The sequence below is a fragment of the Medicago truncatula genome, chromosome 1 (assembly GCF_003473485.1).
Source record: "Medicago truncatula cultivar Jemalong A17 chromosome 1, MtrunA17r5.0-ANR, whole genome shotgun sequence".
Classification (NCBI taxonomy): Eukaryota; Viridiplantae; Streptophyta; class Magnoliopsida; order Fabales; family Fabaceae; genus Medicago; species Medicago truncatula.
Window position 1 is genome coordinate 34,989,774 of NC_053042.1, and position 13,010 is coordinate 35,002,783.

At 34.0% G+C, this 13,010-nt stretch overlaps 2 protein-coding genes across 2 annotated transcripts; one reads left to right on the top strand and one right to left on the bottom strand.

Moving 5' to 3' along the window:
* Nucleotides 1–957: 957 nt before the first annotated feature.
* LOC120577116 (proteinase inhibitor) lies at nucleotides 958–1,399 on the bottom strand. The gene is made up of 2 exons (XM_039828125.1): nucleotides 1,320–1,399; nucleotides 958–1,211 (listed from the first exon to the last, which is right to left on the bottom strand). The coding sequence occupies exons 1-2, from the start codon at nucleotides 1,336–1,338 to the stop codon at nucleotides 1,018–1,020; spliced, it is 213 nt and encodes a 70-aa protein (XP_039684059.1). The 5' UTR covers nucleotides 1,339–1,399; the 3' UTR covers nucleotides 958–1,017.
* An 8,897-nt stretch (nucleotides 1,400–10,296) lies between these two features.
* Nucleotides 10,297–12,250, top strand: LOC25484318 (cytochrome P450 94A2). The gene has a single exon (XM_013613097.3). The coding sequence runs from the start codon at nucleotides 10,357–10,359 to the stop codon at nucleotides 11,884–11,886; it is 1,530 nt and encodes a 509-aa protein (XP_013468551.1). The 5' UTR covers nucleotides 10,297–10,356; the 3' UTR covers nucleotides 11,887–12,250.
* Nucleotides 12,251–13,010: the final 760 nt, after the last annotated feature.

Consider the following 13,010-nt stretch of genomic DNA (forward strand, 5'->3'; position numbering starts at 1 on the left):
TTATATTACCCATAGCGGCGAAGCTAACACTATTTTTACAAGGGGGCCAAATATAAAGAAGAAGAAAAAAATTAAACACTAATATATGAAACTTAATTAATTTTACTCATATTTAATGAAACTGCGACAAAGAAAATAAAAACTAACAATAATTATTTTTAAAAGTTGAGCTCTAAGGAGTTTTTAGAAGTCAAATATCCATAATTGACACTAAATTAAATTGATTATCAATGTTTTTATAATATTATCTCTGTTTTAACCAATAAAATTGTTTAGAGTGGCCAAATAATATCTTAATATGGGGTAGCTATATATATACCTAAGTTAAATATTCAAGATTTTTTTTCTCTTTTGGGGTAGCCAATGCTACCCCAAGGCTGTGAAGTCCTTCGCCCCTGATTACCCAAAAAAATATTAATATATATTAACAAAATAACACTAGTATTTATTTGTTTTCCATTTTATTAGTTATGTATATGCATGTGTTTGATTTGGGAAGGGGGCTGCAGTCCATGCTGCCTCCCCCGAATCCGTTTCTGGAGTCATTAGAACCAACATATATAGCTGTGTCTTCAAGGGAAGATAATATATTTTCTTTGATTTTTGAGAAGCCATACAAATGAGTCTCTTTATGATTATATATTGTGTTGAACATCAACTTTTTTTTAATGTGAGACACTTGTTCACACTTGATAGTTGATATACCATCAAGATCTTGTTACTTGTTAATTAGTTAAACGTTTCAGCAGAGAAAACGCTATTCGGCCAACATTGTTAAGCTTTAGACTAGTGAATATGGAAGACTCACTCAAAAAAAAATAAAAAATGGAAGACATTGATAATGATCATTTTTGCTAGCCAGCCACCCCCATAGTTTTAAACTGGGCACTATGTTACATGATACATGATACATTTATAGTAAATAAATAATATAAAATGTAACTTATATAAAATAAATTAAGAACCAGTCTTATTTATTAATATTGCATCACTAATATAATATAGCTGGGTAGCTAGTTATCCTATTTTTGGCATTCGAGTGACTCTCCCATGTTTGTCGACCCAAACCCAAACCCTAGTGCACTTGAAATCCATTGTCACAACAGACCCTTCTGGCACCACTATTGCATTCACTTTCTCATTCTCTCTTTCTATCTTCTCAGCTGCTTCATCACCGTCCATTCCCACAACCTCTGGCCATTTATTCTTCCCTAAAGTAAATCATTAAAATTCAATATTAGTAAGCATGTACAATCCCTATAGTACTTGCATTCAATCAACTTAAATTAAAAAATACAGCATATTATATGTATGATTACCTAAACATCGACCTTCCATTTTGCTTTTCTGCTTTATATGTTGCTTTTCACTCAATACCTTATATAGAGCAGGCTCGTGTTATATATATATAATATAATTTAATTTGGGTCTTTGATCATCAGATAACATTGTCAATCGGTAGGGTTGATTGTGAATTATGTCCTTATTTTCTCCAGATAAAGTTTGAGTTACTTGAACTAATATCTTACAATTTTGAGCCATATATATGACATATCCAACAAGATATATACGGTTTCCTTTTGGATTTTAGTTAGATAACTACTACGTGGTTCTTTGACTTTCTCGTGTAAACCTAATTTTGCTACGTTTTTATTTATTTATAGAAGACCTCATTTTGCTACGGTCACACTCACTACTACTAATAATAGAAAACACTAGCACCACAAGAAAATGGTGATCAATTAATCTTTTTTTTAGGAGTAAGGAGGTTCGTGGTTTGGGGTAATGAGTATTAGGGAGTTTAATTTTGCTTTATTAGGGAAGTGGTGTTGGCGGTTGTTGGTGGATAGGGAGAGTTTATGGTTTAGGGTGTTGTTGGCGCGGTACAATATGGAGGGAGGGCGGGTGTTGGACGGTGGGAGAGATGTCTCTACTTGGTGGCGTGATATAGCTGCCTTGCGTAGAGAAGGTTGGTTTAGTGATCATGTCAGTCGTTATGTGGGCTGGTGGTGAGTCATTTAGAGTCAGCTTTAGCAGATTATTTGATTTGGCGGTATTTAAGGAGGCGTCTGTGTTTGATATGTGTTAGCTAGGGTGGGGGGGTTGAGGGTGAAGCGTGGAGATGGTAGCGGCGGTTGTTTGCGTGGGAAGAGGAGTTGGTGGGGGAGCTTAATTAGTTTATTACTTCAAAATGTAACTTTGCAGGTTGACAAAGAGGATAGATGGCTTTGGCGGTTGGATTCATCTCTTGTCTTTCGGTTCGTAGTGCTTATACATGACGACTCAACCCCATGTTACTTCTACAGTGGCTGCGACGTCACTTTGGAACAAGGATATCCCTCTGAAAGTTTGTGCTTTTTGCTTGGTGTCTGTTTCGAGATAGGTTGCCCACAAAGGATAACTTATTTTGCTGTGGAGTTATTAATGACGCCTCTCGGATGTGTGTTGCTGGGTGCGGTTCTTTGGAAAATTCATCTCATTTATTATATTGTACCAGTTTTGGATCAGTTTGGCATTATATTTATCGGTGGCTTGGTATATCTTCGGTTACCCCTTGTTATGTAGCGGATCATTTTAATCAATTCAGCAATGCCAGTGGTGGGGCTAAGGCATGGCGATCAATTATGCAAGTGCTTTGGTTTGCTATTGTGTGGGAAATTTGGAAAGAAAGATATAACATGTTATTTAATGGTAAAGAAGTCTCAATATTACAGGTGGTAGACAAGATTAAGTCATTTTCCTTCATGTGGTTGAAGGCGAAATTTGCCTCTCTTCCATTAAATTATCATGGATGGTAGTTTAATCCGTTTACTATGTTGAGCATTGACTAGTAGTTATTTCTTTCTTTGCATTGTTACTTTTTTGTTTGTTTGTTTGCATCATGTAAATAAATAAGGCGAATTCGATGGAACATTTGATTCAAAGTGTGATAGTGGAAGTGGGATGTAGTTTTGATCTTATCCAATCAAATAAATCAGCTATGCTCGATGTCAAACTATCACAACTTTTCCATATCCCTATAAAGCAACTACGGTTGAGATGTAGTGTGACCGTGTGATGGCGTCCCCCATCATTTGGGTGGACCAATGTTAAATATTGATGGCTCTTGCTATGGATCTCCGTCTTGCGGGTCAATAGGAGGCGTGTTCCGGAACTCTCAGTGTGATTTCATGGGGGGTTTTGTGCAGAATCTCGACCATGCTTCTGCTACTGTTACAAAAATTTCAGCAGCTATGTACGTAATTGAAAAGGCTGTGGAATTGAGTTTTTGTAATATCTGGATCGAAAGTGACTCCTTACAGCCTTTTAGCACCTTTCAACAAAGATGATAATGTTCCGTGGCAAATTGAAAACCGGTGGAATAATTGTAAGAATATGGCGAAGGACTTAAACACAATATGTACGCACATTCCTAGGGAGGGGAACCAAGTAGCGGATGCTTGGGCTAAAAATGGACATGGCTTGTCAAGCTTTACCACTCAATAGTGGAATGATCCCTCTTTATTTTTAGAAGTTTTGGTTTTTAGAGATAGTACTGGATTGCCTTTTTCTAGGCATTCTTCTTTGTAATCTTTTTGTATTTGGTTCAGGCATCTTCATGTTTTTTTATATCATTTTAGTGCTTTGATAAAATAAAATATTTAAAAAATTGTTAAGACTCTTTTGTTCTTCTTTGATACATCTTGTGTTATGAAATACATTATGATTTGATAATACATGCCATTTTAACTTCTTAAAAGAAAAAACTAATCTTGTCGCATGATGTTATTACGATACTTTGAATTTTCTAGACAACAAATGCACAGACCTATCCTGAGCGGGTTCTTGATAACTTTTTATATCGGTTTGTGATGAGATTTAGATTATTCCTTAATTCAATCGCTATATAACTAGTTTCTAAAGCATTCTCTCAAAACAAAAACAAAAAAACACTAGTTTCTAAAGCATCATTTTAATGTGATTTTAACTCAAGTTTTAGGTAAAACATATTTACTTTTTAATATGAGAGTTGCTATACGGTACGACAAGTTAACATACGAATTTGCACGGCACTTTCAACTAAAGGTGGTATTCTCTTTTAATGGGTACTACCTTACAATATTTTATAATAAAACATAAACTTGGCGATTATATAAACGTTTAGAGAAGCAAAACAGTGATATACATTCTTCTTTGCTGCAACATATGGCAATCAATGGAGATCAGCAACTCACAAAGTTACAATGATGAGGAGAAAAGTGTTTTATGTTATTTTATAGACAAACACATATGCTAAACTACTTTAACCATTTGAAGTAAAAACATAATTAAAAAAGTTCTCAAACAACAACTTCCAATTAATTCGTGCAATGGTGATGAATTTCTTTGTCGTGTGTTTTAGCTTTTTCCTTTTAATATATACACATAACACACACTATAATAGTATAGTGCATTAGACTCGTCAATATAACCAAATCATCATCAATAATGCTATGCAAACTCTATCATCATATAGTCAAAGACGGAATAGGCATAGCATATTGGGGGCAGGTGAACCCACTAAAGAATAAGAATATTTTGTCTTCACTACAATAAAGTAGAAATTTAAAATATATTGTATCTCCAATGGAGCATATACTTTTAAGTTTTTATCAATGTTAGAAATGTCTCTTAAATTTGTTTGGTTTTATTTTGATTTATTAAGTTATAAAAGTTCTTTGTGAAAGTTTTTTATTTTAACAAGTCAAAATAAGGTATATATTAACGATAAAAAGGTTTCCTTCTTAACACAAGGAGTGCCTAAAGAAGCAAAACAAAGTTACAACAATCAGACCTTATGAATAGAGTTACTATTAATATTAAAACATTAGCCAACTCCCAAACAAACAAAGGGATGCCGCCACCTCATATGGTAACCAAAAGAAAAGCACATATTTTTTTGCTTTCAACATGTAAGAGAGGGACATCTTAACCTTTTCCAGAAGTTGCACGGTCGAATTGGCTTTGTTAGCGAAAAGTCTCTGGTTTCTTTCGTTCCAAAGGACCCAAATACAACAAAGGCAAATCAAATGTAATAATGACCGACGCGGAGCGTAACCACTTGAGGAGTGAACAAATTGGTGAAAATGATCTGTAACCTGTTGGGGATCCACCGAATACACACCAATCCAAGACTTAATAAGTTGCCAAAGGTTGCCAAAGACAGGGCAATGAATAATTAAATGATCTATTGTTTCATTTTGGCCACACCCTGATACATGCAATTGGTTGTCAGTAGTAATAACGTCTCGGCGCACCAAGTTATTCTTTGTTGGCCATCTATTTCGAAAGAGTGATGTAGTAGTTTTGCATCAAACAATAGTAAGTATTTATATCGTCTCCTCAGGGACTAGTGCGATATCACAGACCGTTCGACACCAAATATCATTCTAAGCTAAAAGATAATTTGTTGTTTGTTTTAGTAACTAAGTTGCGAATAATAAAATTGAGATTAATAAGGCATGAAACTTGTTAGGATTAGAGTTCCTTAATCAAGCGTCACACGTAACCTAATGACCATACATGGACTCTAGCTTTTCTTTGATATTATCATGTATCCCTCGACAACACCATTCGTGTCCAAACAATATTGTGAAATCAATTGTATCAGTCAATCATTGATGTCTCAAACTATTGAATGATTCAAGAGTCGGTCTTATCATTTAATCGCTGATTTCTCAATCTATTGAATGATAAGAAAGCTTTAAGTTTGGATACAAAAGGTGATTATCAAAACATCAATTCCATGTCTAGAACTTATGTTTTCATAGATGATTATTCTAAACCTTGATTTAAAAGTATTTCTCAATCATAATCAAATCAAACATAAACATTAAAGTGCAAGAATAACATCAATATCAAATCAAATGCTAGAACCATATATTTATAGATCAAAAGATTACATGTTAAGCTAAGATCAAGTACCTCTAATCCCAACAAAGGAGATTTAGCTACTCGTTGTCATGGAAGCCTTGCAAGAATGAATTGAAAGAGAAGGATTCATTACAAACTTGTGATCTCTCAACAAATGAGAAAGAATCCACTTTCTATCACTCTCACTCTATGAAGAACAAACCCTCTCTCTCTCTCTCTCTCTCTCTCTCTCTCTCTCTCTCTCTCTCTCTCTCTCTCTCTCTCTCTCTCTCTCTCTCTCTCTCTCTCTCTCTCTCTCTCTCTCTCTCTCTCTCTCTCTCTCTCTCTCTCTCTCTCTCTCTCTCTCTCTCTCTCTCTCTCTCTCTCTCTCTCTCTCTCTCTCTCTCTCTCTCTCTCTCTCTCTCTCTCTCTCTCTCTCTCTCTCTCTCTCTAAAAGTATTACAAGTTAAAAACTATGAGAAAAACCAAGATCCCCCATGAAATGATTAAAAGGGCTATTTATAGATTTCTTAATCTGCATCAACTCGCCTCACGAGTAACTCCATTCGCCATGGCGAGTTGATGTTTCTTCACCATTAAGTTTGAGCCACGTCACCCTTGAGGAGTTTAGGCCGCCCTAACTCGCCTCGCGAGTAAATTCACTCGCCATTGTTGCTCACCTTTCACTCGCCATTGCGAGTTAAGGGCGAGTGAAAAACTGATGCTCTCTGTAATTGCTCGCCTTTGACTGACCATTGCGAGTTGTTGGCGACTGAATAGGTTCCACTCGCTTTTACTGCTCGCCATGGCGAGTTGGAGGCGAGTGACTTCATTTTTCTGCCTCTTTGTACTTTTCTCCATATTTTCTCTTTGCTTGATGTCTTGAGTTCAAATCCTGCACAAATGGGTGAAGTAAGATAGATAAAGCTTAAAAGGGCAATAATCACTTATATCTCGGCTTTTCCCTCAATAACTTGCAAAACAAGTAATAAAAGTGCTTTGAATATTCATTTAAAATACAACTTTCTAGCACTTATCAAAGAGACGCCACGCACTAATAGAGACTTTCAAAGGAACACTTTGAGAAAGTTATAAATGTTTTTGTTTTGTACACTTTGATTGTTCAAGATGAAAACATGTCAAATTAATATTGATTGAAGATGAGTATATATTATTTTCCCTCTTTTCGCCTTTTCTACCTTAGATAATTTTGATATTAGAATGCCTGGACAAATGAGGTTAAATTTTATTGTTTGGTATGATGCTTGTAGGATTGGTGGTTTTTGAAAATACACTTATGCGTGAAAGATCATGTATTTGAACAATAAGAGTTCATATCAAAATAAAACTATAAATTTGAATCCTGAAAATTCATATACAAATTGATCAAAAGAACGAGAATGGCATAAGAAAAAAAAAACAAAATCGTGATATGAAATTAAGTTAAGGAACGACGAGACGTGAGTAATTCTACCTACATTATTTTATGATGCATGATGTAATATAGATGCACCGCAACTTGTGAGATGCTTAAATCATAACTTCAAAGAGTAAGACATGTGTTATTTACTTATTGATTGATTGGAATATTTTATGATTTATCCTTAAATAAAATAGCAATAAGAAAGGTAAAATAAATGCACTTATATGATGGGTATAAAATGGGTGGTATGGTATGATTTGATTGTGCTGAACATTTTTTTACTAGTCGTGGATCACTTTGAATGTCATTCCATTTCTATCATTTTACAGCATGTTGCGATTTTTAAAAGGATACTAGTGTTTTTTATTTGATTATGATAGTCGATTTACCCTCTTGGTTTTTATTTCTTTTAGTAAAATTTGGTTTTAAAAAAAAAATGTACAAAGTTATCAATTTGTTCTTTTGAATGTTGCTGAGATTGATCAGGAAAATGTACTAATGTAGTATGAGATCTCCCATGAATCTCAGTATACTTTTTTTTTCCTATTTGATTATGATAACTAATATTACCTTCTTGGTTTTTTATTTTTCTTAGCAAAATTTGCTCTTTCAAAAAATAGTTATTAGTTATCAAGTTGGTCTTTTGAATGCTGCTGAGATTGATCGGAAGAGAAATGCTATCAACACTCATGTTTGAACACTCTCCCTAACATTTACTCTTTTATTTGATGAAATCAATACATGTCCTAACACTTTATGTTGATTCTATTTTCAAAATGTAGACCCACAATGATTAGACCAATAAGAGAGTGGGTATTAGCGTCTTTAACTATTAGCGAGTTTTCATTTATTGTTCAAGTTTCATACAATAAGAAGGAAACGTTTGATGCAAAAAACCAAGACTGGTGTTGTATTTGTCGTGGCTAATTTAAGATTGGTTTAGATAAAAGAAAGGGATTAGAACACCTAAGATGAGTTTGATGACCTTGGTTCTAATGATGATTGGATTATGAATATCAATGTAGAAGATGGACAACACTGAAATTTTGGATGAAGATTTTGTTCTAGTGAATCAAGATCGAAAAGGATGAGAATGTCATTCTTCTTCATAATTTGGAAGATGAACACGTTGGAGTGAGAGATGAATACGAAGGCAAAGGCGAAGACCAAGACGAATTTCAAGATGAAAATGAAGATCTAGATAATGGAGAAGATAATAAAGTTGGAGGAAATGATTATCCCTTCCGTGATTATGACCTTCTTCAACATGAATTATTTGGGAATTAAGAGAATTATGATTAAGTTTTCTTGTTTTGTTATGGAGTTGATTATGTTTTGTTTTGAAGTTTTTTTAAGTGTTTTTTTATGTTCTGGTATGCAGCTGCATTGGTCTTTTTTAGATGATTGTATGTGTTAATTATTACTATTTTGGAGCTTTTAAGATGTCATTAGGTGTGATGTGCTACTATTTTGAATGTTAAAGTTGTTTTAAAAATATCCTAAACTGCATTTTTTGCTATGTAAGTTTTAAAATGTTGCGATTTTGGTTTCCTATTAAAAAAATGGAAATTTCTACGGTACATTTACAAGATGAAGTGCACCGGTACTCTTACATCTTAATTTTATAAATTAACGATTATTTTTTATGTAGTAAATAGCTATTTGTCAATATTTATATTTTATAGAACAATATTTCATAAGAAAAAACATCATTTTACTGTTTATAAGAATCATAGTAACTTTTTTTATATATTATCGTAAAAAATAATAAATTTTCTCAATTATGAGTGATAAAAATTCAAAAAAAAAAAATTATTATTTCGTTGACACTTTTGATGAATAAGATTTAGTTATTATAATTATAAATAATAAAAAATAATATTTTTCTTCAAAAAAATAACTCATTTAATTATTAATTTAATGAATGGGTGTACCGGTACACTCAAATATATTGGGTGTACCATAGAATTTGCCAAAATGTTATGCCTCGTTGGTACTATCCTTTACCGCATTCATCCCTGTTCACATATTTTTATGTTTCCCTGTTCTATTTAAATTTCCATTTTCAGTTTGACTCTGGCAAACTAACTTTAGAGTAGGTAATTGTAACATGCACCTTAAAATTTCACGTTAAGCAGAAGAAAAGAAAAACAATAAGTTATTTAAATTTTAAGGAATTGAATAAACCGTTTAACATGCATCCCTAGAAGAGTTATATTATTTGTACTAAACACATCACTTTTTTTTACCTCCCAAACCAACTTGAGACTATTATGACACCTTTTCTAGAAAGGGAAAAGTTAACACACAAAAAAAATAGCTATAACTGCTCGTTTTGGGACATTCAATATGAGCAAGTGTAAATTTTTTGAAGGAATTAAATCAGTCTATCGAAATTAACACCCGATAAAAATTGAATCTGATATCTTAAGAGAAGAACACTTTAAGGTCTCAAATCAACATCAAATATAGGTTAACGAGTTTGTATTGAACGGTCTAACTTGCACCACTATTTTTTTCTTCCGTCTCTAAGTTTTCTTACTTGCAGATAATCATTTTCAAAATATGTTTGTCACAACTTTGATACATCTTATTGTTCGGAATCTAACTTGTTCAACTAGATCCAACCTATGTTCAAAAAGATTTTTTTTCTTCTTAAAAGTAATAGGATTATGCTAACCAATGCCTTAAGAATTAGGGCACTAGTTATCATTTCTCAAAATTAACATAGTTAATACATTAAAACTTTTAAAAACAAGTTTTTCCATATAACTAATTATCAATTTTTTATTTCTTCAAATCATTAACAAGTAACCCTTATTTTTATTTTTATTTTTTTGCAGAAAGTGCCCTTAAGTTTGTTAACTTAAACCTTCTAAATATTATCTGTTGGCAGAATTATTATTATTATAAAACATGATCAATCAATAGAAATAATAATATTATAAACACAGGACTTGCCACTTGGGTTGTACTTGTTATATATGCAATTGTGGAGTGAAGTAAACCAAGTAATGTAAGCAACACAATATTGGCTCAAACTCTTAAGTATTCAAGTCCAAATGGAACTCGAAACTTTGCTTTCTTTGTTACTTTTCTCAGCACCACTCGTTTGGTTCTTATTCTTAGCCACTAAAAAACAATCCAAATTCCAAAAAACACCCTCCTCCACCGCCATTCCCAAAACTTACCCTATCATTGGTTCTGTCTTTTCCATTTACGCCAACTTCCACCGCCGTGTCCACTGGATCTCCGACATCCTCCAAACCATCCCTTCTTCCACCTTCATCCTCCACCGCTCCTTCGGTTCCCGCCAAGTTTTCACGGCAAACCCCGCCGTAGTGCAACATATTCTCAAAACCAACTTCCCTTGCTACCGCAAAGGTCTCACGCTTAAACGTTCCGTCGGTGATTTTCTCGGGGACGGCATCTTCAGTGCCGACGGTGAAACTTGGAAGTTTCAACGACAAATTTCCAGCCATGAATTCAACACTAAGTCTCTACGTAAATTTGTCGAAACTGTCGTCGAGGTTGAACTCAATGATCGTCTGCTTCCTATTCTCTCCGAAGCTTCCAAAAACCAAACGGTTCTGCTTGATTTTCAAGATATCCTCCAACGTTTTACGTTCGATAGTATCTGCAGAATCGCGTTTGGATTCGATCCGGAGTACTTACATTCTTCTCTTCCCAAAACCATGTTTGTAAAAGCCTTTGACGATAGCTCACTAATTAGCAGTGTGAGATTTAACGCTGCGATTCCATTGATATGGAAAGTGAAGAAAATATTAAACATAGGGATCGAGCGACGATTGAAAGAAGCCGTCGCTGAAGTAAGAGGACTTGCTACAAGAATCGTTAGGGAAAAGAAAAAAGAGCTTAAAGAAAAAGCAACTTTGGAATCAGTTGATCTTTTATCGCGGTTTTTAAGTTCGGGTCATTCGGATGAATCATTTGTAGTTGATATTGTAATAAGCTTTATTCTTGCTGGGAAAGATACAACTTCAGCTGCACTCACGTGGTTCTTTTGGCTACTCTCTAAGCATAGTCATGTGGAGAATGAAATTCTCAAAGAGATTACCGGAAAATCAGAAATAGTTAGTTACGATGAGGTGAAGGATATGGTTTATACTCATGCGTCGTTATGCGAGAGTATGAGACTTTATCCTCCAGTTCCAGTGGATACTAAAGAAGCAGCGTACAATGATGTTTTGCCAGATGGAACTTTTGTGAAGAAAGGGTGGAGAGTGGCGTATCATATATATGCTATGGGAAGGTCGGAGAAAATATGGGGACTTGATTGGGCTGAGTTTCGACCGGAGAGGTGGTTGAGTCAAGATGAGGATGGGAAGTGGAGTTTTATTGGGATGGATCCTTATAGTTATGCGGTTTTTCAAGCTGGGCCGAGGGTGTGTTTAGGAAAGGAAATGGCGTTCTTGCAGATGAAGAGGGTGGTTGCAGGGATCATGAGGCAGTTTAGGGTGGTTCCTGCAATGGATAAAGGGGTTGAGCCGGAGTACATTGCACACCTTACCTCATTGATGAAAGGTGGCTTCTCGGTAAGAATTGAGAAGCGAAGCCACAAAGATCAATAAAAATTAATAAGGTCATGTTAACTAGTATTGCTGATATATTAGTTAAGAAAGTTAAAAGTGAAAAAATTTCATTAAAAACCACATATTCTTAATTTTAAAAAGTTAAATATACAACTTTTCCACATTTTACATTACAATGTTTCTATATTAGTTTTCTTAGCATTTCTCATAAAAGTAAATGTTGCATAAATATGTTCCAAAGGTTCCAACGTCAAAACATACTCATTATCTTGTATAGAATATGTAATTGGTATCACACCAAATTTGCCAAAATCATAATATTCATCGTGATGTTCATGTAATTTCGACAAAGCTACTTCATTGGTCTGTCCCAAATCATTGTGAATCATAGCTTAAATTCTGAGTATGATTTGTACCTTTGGATAGCTAGTTAGAAGTTAGAACTTCCATTTTGGAAAATAATATTTTAAGCAATTTTTAAGAATAAACTAGAGTTTAGCTAAAAATAATTGGACATTATTTTATTTATTATTTATATCTACAAACAATACAAATTAAAAAAACATCACATCCTTCACGTGGGAACAAAGACAACGTATACACGATGTATTAGTAAACTATATATGCTGTATTCTCCAATATCCCAGTCCCACCATCACTATCTACAAATATATATATATATATATATATATGGTGTACTATTCTCCATCGGGAATGTGTTTTGATGAGTAAGCACAATAGAAATTCAAAATCAATACTCTAGCCCTAATCTGCGTCGGGTCAAATGATATATATTCACACTCCATGATGATGAATAATATAAAGCATTTCCCATAATATAATAGTTGAAGAAAAAAAAAAATACTTAAAAATTAGGCGAGGAACTCGTGAGATGAGTAGAAGATTTAAATTGTTGGATGTGTGGGCAACGTGATTTTGAAGCAATCAGATTCTTTATCGTTACAATATACGTTGTCGCAAATCAGGTTACAAAGTTGTTCGCATTCGCACATTCGGAACATCTAGGGTTTGTTATTCAACAACCGAGGATGTACCGAATGCTGTAAATTTGTCACCACGAGGAACTCTGATCTGATTTTGACAGGCATGGCAATTGATTGCCATGATCTAATCTTACATTTCAGATCTAATCTTAATATATG